The sequence below is a fragment of the Berghia stephanieae genome, chromosome 3 (assembly GCF_034508935.2).
Source record: "Berghia stephanieae isolate SIO BIC M18660-M18661 chromosome 3, UCSD_Bste_1.3, whole genome shotgun sequence".
Taxonomy (NCBI): Eukaryota; Metazoa; Mollusca; class Gastropoda; order Nudibranchia; family Aeolidiidae; genus Berghia; species Berghia stephanieae.
The window spans coordinates 101,477,420-101,503,303 of record NC_088362.1 but is presented as its reverse complement, the minus strand read 5'-3'; the positions used below and the strand labels follow the sequence as shown (position 1 = coordinate 101,503,303).

At 33.1% G+C, this 25,884-nt stretch overlaps 1 protein-coding gene and 1 long non-coding RNA gene across 4 annotated transcripts in view; one reads left to right on the top strand and one right to left on the bottom strand.

Moving 5' to 3' along the window:
- Window positions 1-1,752: 1,752 nt before the first annotated feature.
- On the bottom strand, window positions 1,753-8,071 carry LOC144968992 (uncharacterized). The gene is made up of 3 exons (XR_013644710.1): window positions 7,942-8,071; window positions 6,053-6,454; window positions 1,753-2,717 (listed from the first exon to the last, which is right to left on the bottom strand). It is a non-coding gene; the product is annotated as an uncharacterized LOC144968992 (long non-coding RNA).
- Window positions 8,072-8,145: 74 nt separating this feature from the next.
- LOC144968990 (argininosuccinate lyase-like) overlaps window positions 8,146-25,884 on the top strand; it is a 19,147-nt gene continuing 1,408 nt past the window's right edge. The window contains exons 1-17 of one of the 3 annotated variants that reach the window (XM_078907921.1): window positions 8,146-8,305; window positions 10,032-10,106; window positions 11,185-11,292; window positions 12,587-12,673; window positions 12,897-12,980; window positions 13,575-13,729; window positions 14,856-14,933; window positions 15,568-15,645; window positions 16,017-16,069; window positions 16,666-16,728; window positions 17,481-17,595; window positions 18,000-18,084; window positions 18,737-18,796; window positions 20,007-20,090; window positions 20,469-20,549; window positions 21,604-21,710; window positions 24,697-25,884. The exon at window positions 24,697-25,884 is cut by the window's right edge and continues 1,408 nt beyond it. In XM_078907921.1, coding sequence (XP_078764047.1) covers window positions 10,098-10,106; window positions 11,185-11,292; window positions 12,587-12,673; window positions 12,897-12,980; window positions 13,575-13,729; window positions 14,856-14,933; window positions 15,568-15,645; window positions 16,017-16,069; window positions 16,666-16,728; window positions 17,481-17,595; window positions 18,000-18,084; window positions 18,737-18,796; window positions 20,007-20,090; window positions 20,469-20,549; window positions 21,604-21,710; window positions 24,697-24,847 — 1,398 coding nt within the window. In that variant the 5' untranslated portion in view covers window positions 8,146-8,305; window positions 10,032-10,097 and the 3' untranslated portion in view covers window positions 24,848-25,884. Of the gene's footprint in view, window positions 8,306-9,556; window positions 9,637-10,031; window positions 10,107-11,184; window positions 11,293-12,586; window positions 12,674-12,896; window positions 12,981-13,574; window positions 13,730-14,855; window positions 14,934-15,567; window positions 15,646-16,016; window positions 16,070-16,665; window positions 16,729-17,480; window positions 17,596-17,999; window positions 18,085-18,736; window positions 18,797-20,006; window positions 20,091-20,468; window positions 20,550-21,603; window positions 21,711-24,696 lie in introns of those variants that run through there. The other 2 variants (XM_078907922.1, XM_078907923.1) reach the window with 2 other exon arrangements.

Sequence of the window (25,884 nt, the reverse complement as noted above, 5' to 3'; positions counted from 1 at the left end):
GACTGGCTATGTCCTCGATTTCTATCTCCCTATATCTCTTTTCTGAGTTAATTTGTCTTTGTCTTGGAATAGGATTACTTGGTTTTGTTCTGGCCCTTGTTGCAGTCTTTCACTGAGAGGAAAACAGTCAAATGTACGATGTTAGTTTTGGGAGATATTTTCTTTCCTTGTAAATCTTTCTCTCTCAAGTAATGATAATTATATATTTTGTTTTGAACATATCTTGTAAACATTTGAGTATATTCCTCTTAGTGGGATCCTGTGCTGGTGAGACTTTTAGGCGCTCTCAAAGTACATTGATGGTATGCTCTTGGAACCTACAGTTGTTCCCTATTTGAACCATTTTCCCTTTGCCTCACTTTTTGATAACCTACAGTTATGGGAAAATGACAATTTCTGCCACAAAAATGCCAAGTCCTGAAAATTATCAACAAAAGGAAGATAATACCATCGAAATCTACGATACACAACTTCACACTAGAAGTCACCAAAGCAAAATATCTCGGGAGTAATGATAAATAATCACCTGACCTGGAAAGACCACACTGCAGACATACGTAGTCAGAAAGGCAATCTCCACCCTGGGATTATTGAGAAGCTATAAAGCTTATGTTAGACCAACACTCGAGTATAGCAGTACAGTATGGGATCCTTATCATTCCTCTGAAATTAAGGAAATAGAAACCATCCAACATAGAAGAACTATAAAATTCGTTCAACAAAATCCTAGAAACAAATCAAAGTCATATATTACACCCCATTTGGAACTAATGAAGGAAAGGAGAGAGAAGAATAAACTAAATGTATTTTACAAAGGCCAGAAAAACCAGGTCAGATTGCCACTACAGGGCCTCCAACCAAACAAGTGGAAACTTGGCAAATGTATGTTTCTACCTTCAACTATAAGACTGAGGAACAACTTGGATAGCTTCCAGTAGAACAACTGTGGTGAATGCTTAGCTGATGAGTCTTCCACGAGGAAGTTTCAGCTTGAAGAAGAAGAAGAAGATGAAGATGAAGAAGAAGAAAATGGATAAAATAACGTTTTTTTCTTGTCCCAGGAAATTATTTTTAGCACTGTAGTTTTTTTTAACAATCTCAACTGCACATGAGACAAGTATTCTCACAAAACCTGTGAACAATTTAACCAAAGTTCCTCACGTTTGTTATACCACCAAACTCGCTTATCACCAATATAATGATGAATAGCTTTGATTAAAAGATTCAATATTCCACATTATAAAGTATATATAATAATTAATTGAGCTTTTATATAGCGCAATATCCACTAAACATACTCAAAGTGCTTTACAAGTGGTTCCTGGCCAACAGCAACATTTAACGTGTAGGACGGTCGGTACATGACGCCTGTTAGGCGATGTTACAATTTTTTTTTGGACAGAGGCAACGCTGTAAACGGCCAGGTACTCATTTTACACCTGAGTACGGTGAGAGAATGTGAGTAAAGAGTCTTTTCCAAGGACTCAACTATGCACTGAGTGAGGCTCGAACCCAGGACCTTCCGATCCGAAAGTGAGTGTCATACACTAGACCACATAGCCGCAGTTATCACCAATATAATGATGACTAGCTTTGATTAAAAGATTCAATATTCCACATTATAAAGTATATATTGTGGTATAACACGGCTTTTATTATTGTGAAATGCAATTAAACGGATAGAGCAGAATTAATTGAAGAGTTATAATAAGGCTGTCTTTTTTAAGTTGGTAAAATAAAACCAGACAAAAATTTGTTCTTTACAAAATGTGCCACTGTTGATTTATTTCTTAAAAAAAGATGGATACATACTTTATTATTGGTAAAACGCATAGAGAATACAAAATGAACTGCAAATATGAATAGAAAGTTGCCCACGGTGCTTCTTCATATTTTATTCTTATTATGTTTTTTATCCCTGATGTTGTTCCCTAAATAAGATAGTAGTTCAACGCAACTTAATCAGGTTTAATGAATGCTCAAAAATTCGAATGATGATGGCAGTGATAAAAATAATAAAGTACATAATAAATAGAATAAATTAAAACATTTATAAAGAACATATATCCACAGGTTCACAATAATAGTTATGATGATAATAATGATGATGATGACAATGGTGATAATAATGATGACGATATTACTACTCATGAATACTGTAGTACCAATACGATATTCCTTCTTCTATCTCATTAAGTGAAAGATTACTTTTTACATTGGAACTAACATTGACGCACAATAATGAATGCGTTGTAAAATTCAGAAAGAATTCAGACTAAGCAGAGTGTATAAAATCAAGAACTCAGTAATAAACTAATGGAGTATTAAATTAATGACTGGGATTCATTGGCTTGATTATTTTTCAATTTTGGATCACTACTACTACTATGTATAAATCGAAATAGACCTGAACCAAAATAGATTACACATTCTTTTAAATTTTTTGAACACATTCTTTCGATTTCAACAGATTTTCAATTTATCGAATATTCGTTACAGTTTTATTGAAAAATTAAATCATGTGGTCAGAATGGTGTTAGTATTATATCTAGACTGAAGTTTGAATCAAAGGCTTACTAAAATGTGCAGCAAGAACTGGCATCAAAATTAGTTCAGAGATAAATGTCTTAAAGTTCAAACTGAGCATTGCACAGTTTTAATATTAAATTGAATTGTTTTTTAAAAAATGGCTTGGCATTTGGAATCCGTGTCTTCATCTAGGGAAAAAAAAGACAGACAAATTGTTGGATTATGCAGTATTCACACACATAAAACTCGTCCAAAAATTTTATTTCACATAATAAAAATAATAATAAAAAAAAAAAAATTAATAAATAAATAAAAGTAACAATAATAATACATAGTTTTTCTACGATCCCTTACCCTATATGTCAAATGCTTAACAATTACATAGCATCAGTCACTCAAACAGCTGGGTGGGGTTCCTACCTCCCATAGCGGGCAGGGAGGTACTTGCTGTGTCTTTTATCCCCTGTTATCTGTTTTCCAATTGCTTTCTGTCTTTGTCTTGGAATGAGATTGCTTGGTTTTGTCCTGACCTTGGTCGGAGTCCTTGGCTGAGAGGGAAACAGTCGAATGTATAGTTATAGTTTTGGGAGATGATATTTTTTTCCTTGTAAATCATCTCTCTGTTGTTATGCATTGTATTATGTTTAGCTTACACATTATATTATATGATTGGTAAACATTTGAATGTATTCCTCTTAGTTGGGACCTGTGCTTGTGTCTGGATGAGACTTTTAGTGATCTCAAACTTAGTACTTTGATAGTGTGCTTTTGGAATCTACACCTGTTTCTTTTTTGAACCAATTCCCTTTTTCTCGGATGCTTTATTGTAATTCTATAACTTTTTACTATCCCATTTTCTTTCTTTTTACTGGCACTGATATAACCTTAATGTGTTGCAAGCGCCGTAAAACCCTTAAAAACAAAACAAAAAACATCACTCAAACAGACAACATAACAGTATATAAGACTTCAAATTATATCACACATTAAAAATAAATATTTTAAGTCAAGGTCTCTTTTGAAGAATTCTGCATTGTCAGTGCCGCTTGCCAAGTTTGGATTCATGAGAATGTGATTATCAGACGTTGATCTGTAGTCTTAAGTTTCTGGCTGGGATGTAGCAACTAAGCATTATATTACATTAATGTGTCAAGGACTGTCAGAGTACAGTGATTTAAAACAATGGTATAGATCTTGTATTTCATACGTCCATCAATAGGTAGCTAATGGAGTTCTTTAAAAGCCCCAATGCAGATCAATTTCTCTTCATACTACAGTTGAGGAGGGATAAATCAACCTCTTCAGGACTGCTGTTAAATGTTAAAATATAAGCGTTCCTTCTTAAAAATGAAAGTGAAAGAGAAACAAATGAAAAATACATGATAACTACAAGAAAAGTTAATCTGGATGATTTGGTTGCCGTTAAAAGAGCTGATTTTTGAATTTATGATATTTCACTGAATTATACTCTTAAGAAATCAGTTATTGAGGTCTGTTTCTGAAGACCAGGAATCATTAAATAGACCCTGTTTTCAGCACTGGCAATGACATCAAATATGGACGTGCCCTCAGGATGTTGTTGGGCAAAGCAGCGGAGGGCCTTGATAGATGCTATACCTGCATAGAAATAGTGCGGGTTCGTCCTCACCTGACTCTCCATCGGGCATTCTATTGAGACTTAACACATGACTGGAGAAGCTGAGCATCTATAACTATAAGAGAAATAGAGAAAGAGGGGGATAAGAAGTCTCAGTCCTATTTACCGACATGAAGTAGCGGTTCTAGACAGTGACCATGGGATTGGCAAGGCAGCTTGTGAATTCATGTAGACAAGTCTTGCTTTTTATTGGGCGATTTTGGGGATCATTCCCCATTAACCTACTTGTTGAAAGTCAAGTAATATAAGGAATTACCTGTACTGGTTAGAATAAAACTGAAACTTGCAGGTGAACAGTTAAAATGTGATAATTTACAACTATAAATATGGTCACTTATGTAAATAGTCCTTTTTCATCATTTCACCATAACCAATGAGCTGCACTTACTTTCCAAGCTACCAGATTCCAGTATTACATCTGTTAGGCATTTTGTTTGTTTGTTTGCATTACAACATCTGCTGCTGCCAATATACAGGTACTCATTGCTCAGTTACTAATGAGCACACTCTAGTCCTGACATATCATCTCATAAAATCCCAAACCAGATTTCTAAGTCGGATGGATACAGCATTGCACTATAATGCAGAGGACCCAGACTGAAGCCCTGCTTTCAATATTTCTTTTTTTGTTTTTACCTTGAGCAAAACCCCCCTCCAAAAAACAACAAACACCCAATTGCTAACTTCATTGCGCTGCATTGCAGGCGATACCAGGATTTTTCATGCCTAACCTGCAAGTAGACCATTAAGTAAAAAATTCCCCATTGGTTGCTTTTTTAGATGCCTCTGATATCTCATGAATCGCATATTGTGAATGCTTATAATAATAATACACATTTATACAGCGCTCATTCTCGTGTAAAACACAAGCTCTGGGCACTTTACAATATAAATTATCAATTTTGAGTGCAAAAAACCCCCAAAAAACTGCAATGCAATGAATTCATAGCCAAATCAAGGATTCATAGCGTCAATAAAAGCAAATACCATTTTTTTTGTTGGTACTCACACTCACACATTTAGTATTTAGTGAAAGTTTCAAGGTTTAAGAGGTAAACATGAAAATCTCAAACCCATGATGCTATTTCTGACAGAATCCAATTGACGGTTCCTCTGTGACCTCTTGTTGCTATGCCTGTCAAACTATTGACATGGATGCCTTTTTAATTATTATCTTATAATATAATATAAGCCTTCAGTTCTTCAATCAACATACATTGCATACACTTTTGAAAATTACGTCAGCTATCGTATAATTTATAAAAACTAATCAAACATTTAAGTTGTTTTATTTCTGACACGGAAATTTAAAATAAAGTATATTTTGACCATGGATTCAACTACTCACCGTGAACCAAAGACCCATAGCCACCTTAAGTGCTTGCCTATCATCCAGAATAAACAGCCCACAGATCCTGGGCATCACTCACAATTTTAACTCAGATGATTGAAAAAAATGCATCATGTCGTCAGGTTTTTGCGATGCAATTCCTTTATCAAAATATGTGAGAAATACTCTCACTAATTGGGCCTGACCTATTTGTGTGTTTGAAATGTACTAAGGGTATCTCAGGCCTTTTCATACAGGAAATAAATAGTCAAGGGGACAAAACGGGGTAAATGGCAGGACATATTCTGATTGGTTAATGCTTAGTAATGGGCGAACCATCAATTACCTTGCACATGAAATATCCACAGGTGTGCAATTATTTAATGCCATCATGGACCAATCTAATACATAATTCCCCATTTCCTAATGCTGTCTTTGCCTATTTGAAGAAACATCAAATTCACAGATATCTCTAAATAAGTTTCAAGATAATGTCTAATCTTGGTAACACTCTTAAAAAAAACAAACAAACATACCCAGGACTATTCCCATGAAGAAGTCTCTTTGAGATCTGATGTTCACCCAACACAAGAACCAAATCATCGCTCAGTCTTCGCTCTTCTTCCTATATTTCTTCTCTGTTTTTTTTAGGGTCTCAACAAACTCATTCACTTTCTTCGTATCCTCAGGTGTCAATCCATTTTTCGCCTCATTCACAAAAGCTGTTGCTCTACTCCAGAGTTCCAAGGGTGAAGGTAACCGTGGTATTTTGTACCCTTGCTTAAGAATAATACCAGAGTAAACTCCTAATGAGAAGAAAAACAACTTTCCCATTATGGTTCTTCTGTGAAATCTCTGCTTAGAAAGACTCTCTGCTTAGAAAGAATAAGGCTCTTCTGGTTTTTATCATGGGATGATGGTGGTGGGCGGAAATATTCCTGTGTGAGAGAGGGTGAGATTTTAAAACATCAAAATTTAAGTAGTGATGCGGCTGTAAAATAAGTCACATAACACAAATAAAAAATGCATTACTTTCAAAATTCAAAATGCTCTTTGATGAGCATATTATAACTTATTTCATGTTTCATAGTTGTGACCCATTGTCTAAAATGGGTATTATCTTAGGTTGAAACATGAAAAATAAATCTAATAAAATAATTTTAAACAATTTTCTTTTTTGTTTCTCTTCCTTTGATAAATCTTACCCTTCAGAGTAATAATACCATTTTGAGGTAAAGTGTCACAATTTCACAATGTTATAGACACACAAAGGACTTCCTGCAGGCCATATGAGACACATTTTCTATATAAGATGCACAAGTATGCAATTTGATCCTCTTTACCATTAATTTGAATTGATACATACTCAGTCTCCAATATAATAAACAGAAAAAAGTAAAATCAATAATGACAGAGGGAGGCAGTGAGATATATATATATATATATATATATATATATATATATATATATATATATATATATATATATATATATAGAGAGAGAGAGAGAGAGAGAGAGAGAGAGAGAGGAGATGAGGGTAAGATAGTGTATATATGCCACCCTCCCCCCTCCCGTCATTAATCCTGTATATACCGACCACCTATCTATAACGGCCACTTTGGCCGTTGATCTTGGGTGGTCGTTATATACATGTTTGACTGTATTTGTAACTTTGACCAGGTAGATTGGAAGGTCAGAGGAGACGAATTGCTGAACCATATTTTCGTGTTCCCCGTATCGAAAAGATGTCTATTGGAACAATTTCTGCATGATGGCGCTGTTCCGATGCAGTGCATTATAACATTTAAAAATTATTATAAAATCATTATTATTACCTATAAAATTATCTAGACTCTAGGATTATTTGCAAGGAAAAAAAAATGTCTTAAAAACGATATCAAATTCATCTGATTGTTAACCCCTCAGGAAAAGATTCCAGGGAGGGCCTGGGATGAAAACCAAAAGTTCCAATTTCAGAAATATTCAGAACAAGATAAGGACAAGGCCACACACTTTGGAAGTGGAATGACAAATGATTTTTAAAAGAAAGAGAAAAACAAACAGGAGAAAGTAAAGCTATGAATAATGAATATGAAGCCTCCATCGGCCGGGGTGAAGGGTCAGTATTTCTATCCCTCAGCCTAAACTAAGGGGAATTCCATTTGACAGATTATTCCTAGCCCCCCCCCCCCCCCCCCCATCACGACACTTGTGACTGAGCCCACCCCAAAACCCCACCTAAGTTAGACCTAGAGTCTAGGCCTCCTAGACGTCTAGAACATCGAGAAAGAAAGCGATGTCCTTTGACTTTACAAGGTTCAGATCGCCTTCTTTCGTCTCGCCAAAACGGTATTTGGTATGGACTATTTCCTGATTTAAAAAAAAATCTTTCATGGCTATATTGAGAATTGAATTCTCCTCTCACCGTTAAAAATTGACAAAAATAAACGGTTCTACAGTCGACTCCATTCCTGCAATGTTGACAGTTACAGTTGACTTTTGACACTTGACTATTGACAGTTGACCCTTCTGTATCTTCGTTACAATTTACATTCACTTTTTGTTTATTTCTTATTTTGGTGATTGCAATGACTGAGTTAAATTGTAAATAAATCGAATGTTACTGAATACTTATTTAAAGGGGAATAACTAAAATTTTGTCTGTTGTCTGCTGGCTGCTGAAGAAACGAGTCAAGAGAGGCTCGACGACGATTAAACCATTAGGCTTAGGTAGTTATCTACAATTACAAGCCGATTCGTGTTGAGACCAAGATAAGGAGAAGCAGCAGGTAAGTGGAAAACTTTCCCGTGTGCTCGGATGGATATATTAAAACCGATGTATGTTTCACACTTTTTACTTCTTGGGAACTCCAAAGGTTTCGCCAGACCACTCGTGTCTATTTTGAAAATTAATGTAAAGTTTTATCATTTGTATTTTAATTAATTAACGTTTTTTAAAACTTTGTATGGACTTGACCCGGGTATTGTCTTTCAGCGCCCGCCTCTGCTCTATATTCAATGTCAAATTAAACACTAGAATTGGCCAGGGAATTGGATCAAGTTCAAGGTCAAGTCATTGAACATCAAATTTAGATCGGTGGAAACATGCGAGAGTTAAGTCGATGCAAAATCTCGCCAATCAAGATAAATTTTCCACAGGAGGACAATTTCACCTCGTACTTTTCTTCAATTTTGAGTGAAATTTAATAACCTTGGCCTTGATGATGATGGGAGCTGCGAGATTTGGTTAGTCACCCCTTCCTCACCCCCCCCCCCCCAGCCGCTACAGCTGCTGCTGCTACATTACTATTTAAATGATGGTGATGATGATGATGATGATGATGATGATATTAATTATAACAATAATAATGATAATAATAATAATGATCATGATGATGAAAACGATAATATAATAATAATAATAATAATAATAATAATAATAATAATAATAATAATAATAATAATAATAATAATAATAATAATAATAAATTAATAATAATAATAATAATAATAATAATAATAATAATAATAATAATAATAATAATAATAATAATCATAATAATCATAATAAAAATAATAATGATATAATGGTGATGATGATAATCATAAGTAATATCCACCACCACTAATATCATCCTCATCATCATCATCAATATCATTATCATCAACATCACCATCATCATCAACATCATCATCATCATCATCATCATCATCATCATCATCATCACCATAATCATTACTAACAGCAGGTTATCAGCAACATTATTCTCTAAAATGCATTATCACCACTTCCAAAATGAGTATAATTACCATCACCGTCTTCTTCCTCTTTCTCCTCCTTTCTTCATCTCCCTTTCCCCCTCTATCATTTCCCTCCCTGTTATCAACTCCACCTATGTTAGTACCAAGATAGATTTAGCCGTTCAGCTATATCAACGATGGTTATTTACCCCATAAGTCATGAGTGCTGGGTGGGCTGTACGGGAGGGTATTGATTTTCCAATACTTTCTGATTATAAACTAAACAAAGCCAGAGTACTGACTTGTCTCAGCAGTTAACGAGTCATTCTTATCACTATAAACAAGCAGCATGAATCTATTGGGTGTAGGATTTTTGCAGGTTTTGAAATATTATGGCTGTAGTGTGATATAATGTAGTTTATAAACGAAATATATATACTATAATAAAGTAAAACACAATGTATAAACCTTTATAATATGATACGATTATTTCCAATGCACAAAACAAAGCTCATTTTCTCTCTCTCTCTCTCTCTCTCTCTCTCTCTCTCTCTCTCTCTCTCTCTCTCTCTCTCTCTCTCTCTCTCTCTCTCTCTCTCTCTCTCCACCCCCTTCCATATCTCTTCCCCCATCATTCTACCGTACATTTTTCTATATATAAAATGGGCAACACACATGATAATTTAAAGGAATAGTAAGACCATAGTATTTGGGATCTCATTTTTCCACTTTGTTTTAAATTTTGGTGAAGGACTATCTATTTTTCAAATTCAGATGACTGTTTCCCTTACACGAAAAGAGGTCGTCTAAATTAGATATAAAGAAAATAGACAAAGCAAGATGGCAGAGGTATGGAATCAGAATGATCAAAAGTTTTTTTTTTCTTTTGTTGTATTTTTTTTCTTTTGTATTTTTCTCTTTTATCATATAAAGGTAAAATGAAATTGCTTGAAACTAACATTAAATTAATCTTTTGAAAGGGTTTTAACTCACTCAATCCTAGAGACTTTTGCTGTTTTTTTGCACATAGTTAGTTTTATTCCACTATCAGTAACATGAAAAAAATAAAAACATTAGCTTTGATACTATGCCTATAATTTTTTCAGAAAAATGTAATAAATAGGCATGGGTGTAAAAGTAACTCAGGTACACTACAGGTATAGTGGGTGTTAGGGGTTGAGTGAGTTAATGAGATGCTTTTAAAAATTTTTATTTTTAATTTTTATCACCTCTTGTATTCCTTTGCGACAATACTGAACTCCCCCGTGGTGAAATAATTGATGATAACATAAAGTTGATTTTCAGCTCAAATAAATTAGGTTGATCTATCGGGAACAGGAGGACAATCAAACAATCAATTCTTAGATACTATATGATAACAACTTGTGACAACTCATTTAGCAACTAATATTTTTAATAGATGGTTTTAACAACAATACCATATATGTAGACATAGAGGCGACTGTCCCAGAAAGAAGCGAATTTTCGTCATATATTGTCAAATAACCAAAATGATCAAGTAAGAAGAAAAGAAATAGCAACAGTCTGCGAACAGACCTCTCTCTATATATAAATATATCTGCAGTGAGACCCATAGCCATGAAAAAAAGTGGGAATTGCTATTGAGTAAGGGCTCGCATATCATAGAATCTCAATGGTCAAACCTATGGGTGGCCTATTACATACAAATCTACTCATGTATTAATTTCTTTTAAGATTACATGACCACGATAAATTTTACTTTTTGTCCCCTTCCCTTTCCAAAACAACCGCTATCCCTATACAATGTTGATGAGAAAAATTAGACAGTAGCGCTTGCAATATAATTTTATTTAATTGAAATACTTTGTCACTGGAATAATCTTGAAAGAAAAGTGCTGTTCAAATTTTGGTTGGTTGCTTAATATTCTGATCTTCTCTTTAATAGGGAAACAAGTTATGGGGAGGTCGCTTTACGGGTTCACTGGATCCTGTGATGGAGAAATTGAATGCATCTATTCACTACGATAAACGACTATGGAAAGCTGACATTAAGGTAAAGGAATGTTCCAGAATCTCACAGGCAATTTTTAAGTACACATATTACAATCTCAACATTTCGAAATATATTATTAAATTCATTTTTTTAGTCCATTTGTTCAAGCGACCACCTGTTTTATTGGTCAGTTTGTCTATTCCTCTCCACAATTAATATATTTTGTAGTTCAAAGTTTGATGTGGAGATATGTGGTTATGTACAGAAATATAAAAGACTGATTATTCTCTTTACTCGTTATCTTTTATTTCTAGTCACATTTGACTCTGTTTACCTCTTTGCTTCCTGAAAATAATCCCATGTTCTCTTATTTATCTTTTGATCATTTTCTGTGACGAAGTGATTATTCTTTTTCATCAGATCTCATGGGGAAACGATCTGATTACTATCACTTTTGTGGAATCCATGAAGTGGATTCACCTAAGTTTGCATTGTCCTCTGTCCATAAATTGATTACACTTGTTATATTCTACCACAGAACCTAGATATAATTGGTTAATATGGCCTGGTGGTGGTTCTTGGGCTTTTATGTATTATTATTATCCAAAAATTCACATACAGGGGTTGGATTGTGATAACCAGATTTATTTAAAAGCATTTTTAATTGATTCTCAAGAGGAAATTTCTTTTGAATGATGAGAACCATTATGTGTCCCCATTAGAAAAGTGTTCCCATGAGTAGGATGAAATGACTCGCTCAAGGCCACAAAGCATAGTGGATGAGACCCAAACTAGGTAGTTTTTTTTATTCCGAGGTGAAACTATACTGCTGAGCCATGCTGCCACAGTTTAACATAATCGGGTGAATTGGAATGTGTATAAAATGGTAATTAAAAAATATTTTTAGTAGCTAAATTTGTTATAGTGTTGGGATTGATTGGTTTTTTTTTTGTAGCTAAAGTAGTCACAGTGTTGGGTTAGATCGGTTTTAGTAGCTAAATTTGTCTTGGTGTTGGGATAGATAGGTTTTGACTCATGAAACTGACTTTTTTTTCAATTCAATTCAATTTAAATATTTATTTATTGTCGGCATTTAAAAAATGTTTCATAGATAATGTAGTCAGGCTAATAGAGCCTTTGACCGACATATAGATATAGATATAGATATAGATATGTTATTCCTAATCACAGGAATGAAGAGTTGGTGAAACCGAATTCAGTTTAGCAATGACGGAAAGTGTTGACATCAAGAGAGAGGTTATGGGTCAAATTAGTAAATAGCTTCTTTCCTTTTGGTCTATCCAAAGGATGAGAGAAGTTGACAGCTTTATATCCTTCACATTGTGTATTTCAGGGCAGTCTTGCATATGTTCAAGTACTTGAGAAAACTGGGCTTGTCACAAAAGATGAAATGGATGCTATATCTACGGGGCTTCAGAAGGTGAAAATTAAATAATATATGCATAATCTATAATCATACTTTCATCATCCTAACAACCGTTGCCACAGTAATGAGAGTCTTCATCATCATCATCATCATCATCATCATTATCATCATCATCATCATCATCATCGTCATTATCATTGTCATAATTGTCACACTTATTATTATTATCAATAAGATCTCTTAATTTTGAATTGTTTTAAACCCATACCTAATATAGGTATACAGTGAATGGGAAACAGGAGATTTTGAAATCAAGCCTACTGACGAAGATATCCACACTGCAAATGAAAGACGCCTCAAGGTATAGCGGATATTGTGCTAAAGATATGCTCAAGTTTTATTATTATTATCATCATCATCATCATCATCATTATCATCATCATCATCATCATCATCATAATCATCATCATCTTCATCATCATCATCGTCGTCGTCGTCGTTATTACTATTATTATTATTAATAATATTCTTCTTCTTCTTCTTCTTCTTCTTCTTCTTCTTCTTCTTCTTCTTCTTCTTCTTCTTCTTCTTCTTCTTCTTCTTCTTCTTTTCTTCTTCTTCTTTTTTTCTTCTTCTTCTTCTTCTTCTTCTTCTTCTTCTTCTTCTTCTTCTTCTTCTTCTTTCTTCTTCTTCTTCTTCTTCTTCTTCTTCTTCTTCTTCTTCTCTTCTTCTCTTCTTCTTCTTCTTCTTCTTCTTCTTCTTCTTCTTCTTCTTCTTCTTCTTCTTCTTCTTCTTCATCTTCTTCTTCTTCTTCTCCTTATTATTATTATTATTATTATTATTATTATTATTATTATTATTATTATTATTATTATTATTATTATTATTATCTTTATTATTATTTTAACTATTATTTATATTATTGTTATTATGTTATACTTTATATCATTTCTAGGAGTTCATAGGACCTGTAGGTGGCAAACTCCATACTGGTCGAAGTCGCAATGATCAGGTAGCGACAGACATGAGGCTTTGGCTTCTTGATTCAGGGAAACAACTGAAGGACCATATTGTGGATATTTTAAAAGTCATAGTCCAAAGGGCTGAAAAGTGAGTGGATGACATATTCACTGAAATTAGTTCGTTTTGTAAAAAAATATATGAGCTCTGTTGCTTTTACGTTATCTATTCTTAAAAAGAAATAAGGTTGGGGGTTAACGGTGTTCCATACATCCAATGTTAAATTTTTGCTAAAGAGCCCAGAATTACTAGTAAATCTAAAAAGTTATAAGACTATTTTTTACAGATTATTGAAAAAAAAAGAAAAGAAAAGAAAAAGAAACGAACAATATTTTTCTTTCACAATGATGAAGCTATGTTGAGAATGGTTTAATTGTTTTGATATTATTGAATATTAATTTAGGAGGATTATAAATGTAGCTATCAGCGATAAGAACAAAACAACATTGATAATTCCTCCCTCTTTGTAAAATGTTCAATGAGGTGTTAAAAATGGAATAATTAGATTTTAACAGCTTTAAAATTTATTCTAGTTTCTGTAGCATGCTGTAGATAGTAAGAACTATTTTCTACCCTTTGAATAGGATAATGATCAATGCAAGTAACTTTCTGCCATACCTGACAGACCCAGCTACCCAGTCACTGCTTCTTGTCCTCTTGGGGGTCAGAAAAGACATGAACTGAATCTGGGACTGATACTGGTTCCTTTGTCTCTGAGTCAAGTGTTCTATTAGCTGAGCCACTGGGACTCAAGGTTACAGAAGCTGATCTCTATCCGGATTTGAAATGGCTATGTTTGATTATGAGTTGTCTACTCTAACAACTGAACTATTGGGACCCAAAATTACAAACAAAGCTAACGATTTTTTCTTTTCTTCCCTGCCATGTCAGTATTGACATTTATGGCTCTATGGTCTTTTGGTATGGGGCAGCGCAAAGTTTAGTTTTTGGAAAAATCTCTTGACTCACAATTTCTCACCGCCCTCTGGTGTTAAATAAGTACCTGGCTTGTAATAGTGTTGCATCTGTCAAAAGAAAAAAGTGTAATAGCATCATTTCTTGTCCTGTGTGTTCAGTGTTGCTGTGGCTTTAAATACTTTGTAAAGAACTTTAAGCATATTTACTGGTTGGATATTGTGCTATATAATAGCTCGCTTTTCATTTTTTTAAAATTGAGACATGGCTTGTAAAGAAAATGTTTTTGAATGTCTAATAGGGAGATAGATATTCTAATGCCTGGATACACTCATTTACAAAGAGCCCAGCCAATTAGATGGAGCCACTGGCTATTGAGGTGAGTGCCAGTTGGAAATTTTACATTAATCATTTCCTCATCTTAAGTGCCATAACGTTAAGCAAAGGTTGGTAGGAAAACGCCTGAAACCTGGGATTGTAATTGTAAAAAGATAACATGAAATGCTTGTAACAAAAAATATGATATATTTGACTAAAGGTTATTCATTTTTACCCTTTTCGTATTTATATGTTATGACAAACTGTATCATATTTGATAATCTATACATATATTTCTGTGTTCAATTGCCTTAGCATGTAAAGCATTAGCACTATTAAAACAATATATATATATATTAAGTTTCTGCATCAAAATATTAAGATATGAACCTATTGTGTTTTAATAGTGTTGTGTGCATACATTGATTAAACATTTGTGCATATCAATAATGAATTGATTAGGAATTATTTACTTTTGTTTTCATTCCAGGATCTTTTACGTTAAAAAATGGTCAGTAAAAAAAAAGAAAAGTACAACAAATCTGTGGTTAAGTCAGTTAATGCCCTCACCCATTTATAAAGCTTAGGAATGTAGAGTTAAAGAGAAGCTTTGCTTGAAATGAAGAACAATATCAAAGTATACAGATGAAAACGTGAATGTGAGGATGTTTTTCAAAAACTATTTCCATCCCTAGCTATGCCTCCATGCTCCAGAGAGATGTACAAAGACTAGATCAACTTTTGGAGAGGGTATCAACTCTTGTTTTAGGAAGGTAAATGCTTTATTTCTTCTCTTTATTCCCTCTTCTTTATTATCCAGAATTGCTTGTACTTTGTTGCTTGATATTAGATATTTTGATCATGAGTAAGACTCTCGGGGCAAAACATATTTTTTTTCTTTTTAATAAGGTATTTCCTAGTAAAGGTGTATGAATCTAAATGAAAAACGACTCAAATGCTAGTAAGCAAATTAGATGATGATAATTTGAACAGATTGGAATATTGTGGTTTGTCAGGTTCAGACATTGAGAACCATTGATTTTTTTCCCCTTAATATTTTCCTTCTTTGTTTCTATGAGAGACTAAAGCTGATAGATATATGTAGTTTATTTCATATGTCAGTCGTCACCAATTTTTTTTTCAGTGGGGCTTTGGCTGGAAATCCTTTTCCAATCGATAGAGGTTTTCTCAAAGAAGGTAAGAGTGCGGCTATGTGGTCTAGTGGTATGACACTCGTTTTCGGATCGGAAGGTCCTGGGTTTGAGCCTCGCTCGGCGCATAGTTGAGTCCTTGGAAAAGACTCTTTACTCACATTTTCTCATCGTACTCAGGTGTAAAATGAGTACCTGGCCGGTAACAGCGTTGTCTTTGTCCGAAAAATTGTAATATTGCCTAACAGGCATCATGTCTCGTCCTACATGTTAAATGTTGCTGTTGACCAGGCACCCCTTGTAAAGCGCATTGAGCACGTTAAGTGGATATTGCGCTATATAAAAGCTCAATTTAAGAGAAAAAAAATTCAATCTATTAATTGTAATTGATTTATAGACAAAATTCATATAGATATTTTTCTTTTTTAATTTTCATTTTGATTCAATTCAATTCAATTCAATGCAAATATTTGTTTATTGTCTGCATTAAAAAAATGTTTCATTAATAATTTAGTTAGGCTAATAGAGGCCTTTGACCGATTTCTGCTTTGATTTTATTTATCACATAATTTTGATAGATGGGTGGAATTATTACTAACAAATAATCAATAATTTAATAAACTGTTTAATTTATTTTTTTAGAGCTACAGATGACAGCGATATCCACTAATAGTTTAGATGCTGTCAGCGACAGGGACTTTGTCGGTAGGTTTATTATGCTTTTTAATAATAGTAGTTCTAAAAATGTGGATTTATGTGCTTGGATGTTGGAATATGTGCTTTACTGTCAAAGACTTTGGAATTTGAATAGACTTTGTCTTGATAATTTTCAATTTGTTACAAGATACTTAATTTGGAAAGTAGAGGCTTTGTGCAAAGCAAGTAAGAATCATACATAACCTCATAGTTGTGCGTTTGTCTATGAGTGCAAGTGTAAATATGTTGTATGCCTTACGATGATTATTTATAAAAGCTTACAATGTACATATTATGTCATTAAGATATTTTGTGTCAAATCTCTATTATTTTTATTATTATTATTATTATTATTATTATTATTATTATTATTATTATTATTATTATTATTATTATTATTATTATTATTATTATTATTATTATTATTAGTATTATTATATATTATAATTATTATTATTATTTTATTATTATTATTATTATTATTATTATTATTATTATTATTATTATTATTATTATTATTATTATTATTATTATTATCATTAGTGACAATACAATTATAGTGAGAACAAGGGTACAAAGGTGCAACTGTATCTAACCACCAAAATGTGTTCGAAGTAGATACAGGGACAGTTGACAATTTTATTTCAGCTAGGACCTGTTAGAAGATTGGCAAACCACAACTCTGTAATGCCAACATCGAGTCTCAATGTGCATCTTTCTAAACCTTTGAATAAATATTTTTCATCTTCCAATTCCCTTAGTTGAGTTTCTGTTTTGGGCTTCTCTTCTTGGTGTCCACTTGAGTCGATGGGCTGAAGACCTCATCCTGTATTCATCAAAGGAATTTGCGTTTGTGTCTCTCTCGGATGCCTACAGGTATCGTAAACAAAGGACCTTAAACCAATCTCGTATTCATATACCCTTAGGCTTTTTTGAATCACTTATTGTCTGTTTTAGGTAAATACTGGGAAAAGTTATGGTTGATAAACATTAAATATTGCTGTTTATGGATTAATTTAAGCTGCTGGACCTCTATAGATGTTCTTGAAGGAGAATATAGATAAATGATTGTAATAGATTTTGTTTTTAATGGAGAGACCTTGTTTTTATCAAACAATATGTCAATCTTGCAAAGTGTATGTTATAGAGAATAACCAATTCTATGAGTTGTCCTTATTTCACATGGCAATGGATCGCATATTGATAATGACTTAATAGGATGATGCTTAAAGATCATGGAAGTAATCATTTTTGACTAAATAGAACATTTTTTGTCACAGTACGGGCAGCAGTCTGATGCCTCAGAAGAAAAACAGTGATAGCTTGGAATTGATGAGAGGAAAAGCTGGTCGGCTATATGGGAATGTGAGTTTTTTTGAAAAATCATTCCTTAAATTTTGAAGAAAAAAAAAACAGAAAGAAAAAAGACAGAGAAAATTATCCTTTGACTGTTCATCAAACTTGAATCACCTTCCAGTTCTAAGCCCTCATTACCTTTATTTTGCAAAACAGTCAATAAATGCGCAAACCTAAATAATATGATCTATTACTTCTAACTTCAAACCATCCTAACCCCTCCACCATTTATCTGTTTATACCCCACTTTAACTTTAAAGGACATCTAGCTAAAATGACACATTAGGTTGTCCTCCAAGACAAAATCACTGGGTTTTGGAAAGCTTTCATTTGACTTTAGTCTGAGTCCTTGTTTCGATTTCAGGCAGTTCAGGCAACCATCCCATTATTCTCAATTTTATAAGTACTTACCTCTTTATTTCAATTTTAGATCTTAGTCCTTCCATTGCCCTTTATTACATAATGCTGCTCTGAAGTGCTGCTCTTCTCACAACAAAGTCTTTGCTGACACCCTCTTCAAGATTCTTAGGTTTGATCATGTTCTTTTCCAGTTGCTTTCCATTTTAAGGCTTTCTTGAAAGTTTTTCGTTTTTCATTCCCGACACATGTATAAGTGCTATAAGGCTCCATGTTCCACTATATTATTTTATTGTCTCCTCAGTGTACAACCATGATGATTGCCTTGAAAGGAATACCCAGTACTTACAATAAAGACATGCAGGTAAAATATAAATTAAAGGGCATAACAACATTTGACATCCTCTTTGTAATTTATATGTATACATTGTCGCCATAGATTCTCAACTTTGTGTTTATACATTTTGATGCATGCCACGTCTGTAAACGAATTTCCATTTAATTTAATGAATAAAGTATATTATTATTATTATTATTATTATTATTATTATTATTATTATTATTATTATTATTATTATTATTATTATTATAATTATTATTATTATTATTACTACTACTATTATTATTATTATTATTATTATTATTATTATTATTATTATTATTATTATTATTATTATTATTATTATTATTATTATTATTATTATTATTATATTATTATTATTATTACATGAATTTCTTTTTCAACGACACTTTTGATTTTCCTCCTCATATGAAAGGGATTCCTTGTAGGATAGACTGATAAAAAAATACAATGAGACTCCGATTGTCAGGTGTCAGGTGAAAAAAGACTATGCTATGGAATAACATTAGTTTGTTTCGAAGAGGTAAAGTAAGTGTATATATAGTATGCACTTGGCTAATAAGTTCACAACATTGCCATCCGGAAGTATAATGGACCAACACACAAAATGCTGTGTAACCATGAACTTTTATAGTCCAGATAAAACAGTTCAGTGAGTATTACTCATAAACACAGATGGCAAAAAAACGATAACAAAGGCCCGAGTGACGTCAACTTCGAACTATCTATACCAGGTTTAAACGATATGTCATATGGAGATAGATTAGATTGAAAAAAAAAAACTTTAAATAACTACAAACACTTAAATAAAATTGTCCATGGTCTACATAACATTGATTATAAACTTCTGTTTAAATGTTCTTTGATTGCGTTTACACGAGGTGATGACTTTTAAATATATTTATCACCAAATGTTCTATCTGTATTCAACAGAATTGATTTATCCAATGTACTATCAGTGCATGGAATGAACTTGATTTTAATACCAAAAATTTGTAAACAATAAATATTTTCAAATATGCTGTTGATGCCTGAAGATTTGTTTTTCTTTATTTTTATGCTGTCTATGATCAACAAGTCCATAATGAAAACTTATTCCCCTTCACTCACTTGACCTTTTGTTTGTATATATACTGAGGTAGAATATTGTCGTTTCTATTTAATACTGATGGTATTTATAGATATTTTATTTTTATCATTATTTCTTTTGTAGGAAGACAAGGAGGCAATGTTTGATAGTTTTGATACTCTTAATGATATTCTTCAAGTAGCCAGTGGCGTTGTTTCTACTTTGAAGGTAAGGTTAAATACTGAGTCATATTCTCATTTTTGTTAGAGCCGGGATCTTATTTTATGTTGTATTGAAAAAAATTGGATCATTGATATTTGATAAACATACTTGTCCACGTTTTCTTTTTTATTCATTTATTCATTCATTCAATCATTTGTTCTTGTTATCATCAATATCATCATCATCATCATCATCATCATCAGCATCATCATCATCATCATCATCATTATCTCCTTGATTTAAAATTTATTTGAAAGGACTAAGTTAAAAGGAAGCTCTTTTTAACAATTTTTAATTAATAACCACAAAGAAGTGGCTATTGAAATATTTCCATTTTCCATATAAAGTGTGTGATACCATACTGATATTCTGATATTGTTTTAGATTAATGAACAGTCGATGGTGGCAGCTTTGAGTCCAGACATGTTGGCTACGGACATTGCTTACTACTTGGTAAAGAAAGGGGTACGTTTGTTTATACATTCCTTAATTAATTGATGATATTTTAAAAATTGGGAATGCTCTTTCCATAATAATATATTATGTAACTAGGTTCTCAATATAACATTTGTTTTGTAAACTCTTTTGACCGAGATCCTAATTCTGTGATAGTGTGGGCCTGAGATGCACATTCCTCCCACCAAATCCAAGCATCAGTAACACACTTTATAGTCACCTGGAACAACTACAAAAGACACCTAACTTCTACGTCATGGCACAAGACCGAAGGGCTAGAGTTCAGGTGGTCGCTGGTTCGGATAAGTAAGTAAGTAAGTGAAAGTGTGGGAATTCTGTGCTTTTCAGACTGGATATATTCCTCTGTGATCTACTTGTAACTTCTTTTAACTCATTCCATTTTTTTTTTTGGTAGTTGCTTGTGATCTAAATCTTTTACTTTTCCACCATCTTCCATTTTAATTTTAATGGCACTGAATTGACCTCTAAGTGTTGCAAGCACCCTATAAATCTATAAAGATGACCCCAAAATAATACTGGATGAAAACCGTCACATTTACAGAGCTGCCTACTTGAAATTTCAAAAATTCGTAGTTTTCAAGGGAAAAAAAGACAAAGTCACTGTAAATAGCTTTAGAAATAAATAATTTGCCCTCAGCTTGATTAAAAAATGCTCCAAAGTCCTGACAATATAGGTACTAAGGAACTAAACTATCCTTTTCAACAAGATTTATTGAGTCAAAGAGGCTATTGTTGTTTTGTAACTGGAGCCAAAAATTGGTTTTCTACGAATTTTTCGTAGTACTAGGCAGGCCTGCATTTGTACAATTGTATCTTTAAAATAATGTGGAGTTTTCATCGAATGTATAGCTGTCTTGTGGAGAATCAAACACTATTCATTATATGTTTGATGTAACTCAGATTCAGAGTGGCTTCTTTGAATTAGGATTAATTCTAGAGAATAAAGAAATAGAGCCTATCTGTGAGTTCTCATTTACTTGATATTATAATGAACCACATATAAAGAGTAGATCCAGGCCTTATAATAATTTGCTTATTTCAGCTTCCTTTTCGTGACGCCCATGGGGTTGCTGGCCAGTGTGTGGCAAAGGGAGAAGAGCGAGGAGTTCCAGTTTCAAAATTGTCTCATGCTGACCTGCAAGGAATCAAGTAAGAAGTCCTCACTAGACTGATATTTTCTCCCATAGTGGGCAGGGGGGGGGGGGTGGAGGTACTATCCCCTTATATCTGTTTTCCATTCCAACATGCTTTCTGTCTTTGTCTTGGAATGAGATTACTTGGTTTTGTCCTGGCCCTGGCCGGAGTCCTAGCTGGGAGGGAAACAGTCAAACACATAGTTATTGTTTTGGGAGATGATATTTTTTTTCCTTGTAAATCTGTTATGTATTATTATATTTGTTATTTTGAATGTTTAATGTAAGCATTTGAGTGTATTCCTCTATGTTGGATTTTGTGTTTGTGTCCGGATGAGACTTATAGGTGATCTCAAACTAAGTACATTGGTGGTATGCTTTTGGAATCTACATCTGATCCCTATTTGTTCCCAGTTCCCTTATGTCATACTTTTTCTTGGGTGCTTTAATTGTAATTCTAGAACTTTTTACTATCCCATTTTCTTCCTTTTTACTGGCGCTGATATAACCTAAATGTGTTGCAAGCGCCGTAAAACCCTTAAAAACAAACAAAACAGACTGATATTTTCTGATTCACATCCTCTTCCACAGTCTTGCCACACGCTGAACAAAAATAACAACATATTTTTTTTCAATTTGGCAAGATTTTTTTTACTTCAGTTATTGATAGATTAAGATGACCCCATCAATTCAAAAAGTCTAAACTTTAGACTTCTTTGAAGTGTCAAGTTTGAGACTTGCCATAGCTATGCCCATTTTTTGTCTTTTTGCCATCGAGATGACAGTGACACAATATTTTCTTCCATTCCCATCCTCTGTCAGTAAATGAATAAAAATGAATTATTTCCACTGATTCACAGCAGGCCAGATGGAACCACTTTCCAATTTTATACAGTGCAAGTTGCCCATAAGGTGTTCTTTTTGAACTTGCACTCTTACTAAACCCATTACTTTCTTTAAACTGGTACCTATGCACACCTGAGTCATATGGGGGTATGTGTATAATAATGGGTCCTGAGACTTGCTATCAGTGCCACCCATCTGATCACTGACCATAATCAGAAGTGATGACTTTCATATGGAGCACGACACTTTACCGGTTAACCGCAGACTGTTGTGTAAAGTTTAGACTGCCGTTTCTCGTGTCAAGTGATATACGGTGAAAACAATCACTGGGGTGACAGTGAAATGAATACATAATAATGATATGTATACAGTCAAATAAATACATTTAGATCATATAATTATAATGTAGATTGGTGGATAGACGAGGAAAGATAAATAAATAAAATGGTAAAGCATTATGTGGATGGTCGTCTGAGGAAAAGTGAACAAGAAATATATATATATATATATATATATATATATATATATATATATATATATATATATATATATATATATATATATATATATATATATTATATATATATATATATATATATATATATATACAGTAAAATTACTTTAAACCGAAAGAAGCTAAACCGAAAAATACCTTAAACCGCAAAGAATTTAATAAATTGTACTAGTTTCTTCATTATCTTTGTACTAATTCTTACGATGAACCGAAATACAAAGCAGGACTTTCTTTAAACCGAAACATCTTGAGAGCACCTTCCCTTTCTCTCTCTCTATTTTTCTTCAAAGATTCGGGAAGGAGGCCACACGTAATAATGCCCGGCGATATTAAACAAAGAGCGTAAGTATAAGATGAGGGTGGTGGGGGGTGGGGGTTAGGCAAACACTTCAATCACTGCCTAGGACTTCATTTACTCTCTATAGATGTCACTGATCACTGCACTTGGGCTTGGCCAACACCACAATCGCACAGACTGGAAAAGGAAGACAGCGGGTGACTGGCAGGCGAAAAATTAGGAAAGAGGGGGAGTTGGGGTGTAGAATCATGCAAGCGAGATGTTCTCGCTCGTGTGTTGATGCTTTGGAACTGACTGGATTTTCAACACGACAATTGACATGCCATTTCATTTCCACTTTGTTTAAATGGGGGAGGTTCGATGTAATTAGGCCTTTGAACCTAATGGCTTTTCAACAAAAGAGAGATGTGTAGTAGACAGCTTAGCACTTACATGCCTTTTCACTTTCCATTTCTACTTCACTTCACCTCTGAGTAGCTGCGTATCATTATCAATTATCGCACAAGAACTTTCGATCTTATTTTAGCTTTGCATTTTACTGAAAGATGTCTAAAAGAAAGCACGGTGCTTACACGTTGGAGTTTAAAATCAAAATACTATGTGAAGTCGATGAAAAATAAGTTGATCAAGACGGAGATATAATGTAAAATACACGGCATCCCGAACTCAACTCTTTCAACAATTTTTGATTTGAAAACGAAAACCCCCAAAAATATTTTTAAAACACACCCAAAGAAAAAAATAAAATAAAAAAAATAAAAAAATGTTAATGGTTACGAAGACGGCATTTATTCAACAACTCCATTTAATGGGAAACCCATGATACGATTAAATGAGCAAATTCCTTAAATAGTTACTACCCTTGAAAAACATTGCAAAACAGGAACTTGCTTTAAACCAAAATGTCTTTAAACCGAAATGGTTTAGAAGGTCCCCAAAATTTCGGTTTAAAGTAATTCTACTGTATATATATATATACATATATATATATATATATATATATATATATATATATATGTGTGATCATTCTTTCTCAATTTCCATAATGTTATCTTTTTAGTTCACTTTTCCTCTGCCGACCAGCCACAGATAGCTTTACCATTTTATTTATTTATCTATTTATTTGTTTATATATATATTTATATGTATATATATATATATATTATATATATATATATATATATATATATATATATATATATATATATATATATATATATATATATATATATATATATATATATATATATATATACATGTGTGTTTGACGTGGTGTTATCAGGTGATTCCGTTCCGTTGATTTTCAAACATGTTCTTATTTCTACTTTATCTTTACTGCTTCAGCTCATTGCTAGGAGAAGATATCGTAGAACTGTGGGATTATTCCAATTCTGTGGATCAATACAACGCACCTGGGGGAACTGGTAGGAAGAGTGTAGTAGACCAGATACAGTCTCTGAAGAATTGGATTAATAACATCCAGAAGACAGTTTAGAGCAAGTTGTCTATCCAATTTAGTATTTCAGATGGTGTCTAGTCTTCTTTATATGTTTGCCTTTAAATTTTTAAATTATCTGATTTCCCCAAGTATTAATCAAATACCTCAAAATTTATAATGTTGTAAAATATGAAAATATTTCTGACCAGTCGTCATTTCTAATTCAGTTCAAATTTTGGTTAGGCAACACCTCGTAATTCATTCAGTAAAAAGATAAACATTACTTTTTGGAATGAAAGGTATGATTATAACCAATAAGGATTTGATAGACCACAACATGTACCTTGAATTTAGGATCGGTTTGTCTTTATTTTGACAGAAGTCATTGTTTTTTTTTCTCTCCACATAATACGCTTAGAACATATCAGTTTTTCCATGCATCGTATTACTTTTTTTTTGCCTTATCATATTGGTACAAACATTAATCTAAAGCTAAAAATTAGTGCAGCTTTAACATATATGTAACACGTGCAATCTATTTGCTGGGAGAATTGACAGTGAGAAACAATTTCATATTTTTAACCTTTATTTATGTTATTGAGTAATTCTGTCTTTTGCTCATATTGTACTTGTGATGTAAGACAATTTTGCAAAATGTTTGGACAGCAAAGTGACTTAGCGATCAGCAACATTTAAAATGTCTTTAAACTATCTGTTATCAGATCGTGTATTGATGCTCCTCAAAACTGATACCAGTACATGCTACTGTAGTGTGTCACCAATCTTTTAGAGACAAAAGAGGGCGGGGCTTTGCAGTATGGGTTTGTGATGTCATCTGTGACTATTAAATAGGAGGCGAGGGGGCTGGGTATAATCTTGATAACTGGTAGATAATGACAGTTGTAAAGCGAGACTGACCTATATCCTTTGTTTTGGGATTGAAAACTGTGCAATATGAGCAAGGGGTTTTGTGAGAGCTTATTGTTTCTCATCACTGCTAATCTCCTTGACTCTATAAATGTTGTGAATAAAAGAGTGAAAGTGAATCCAATCTGAATAAGATGTCGGCTTGCATCAAAGCTACTTTTGTTTGT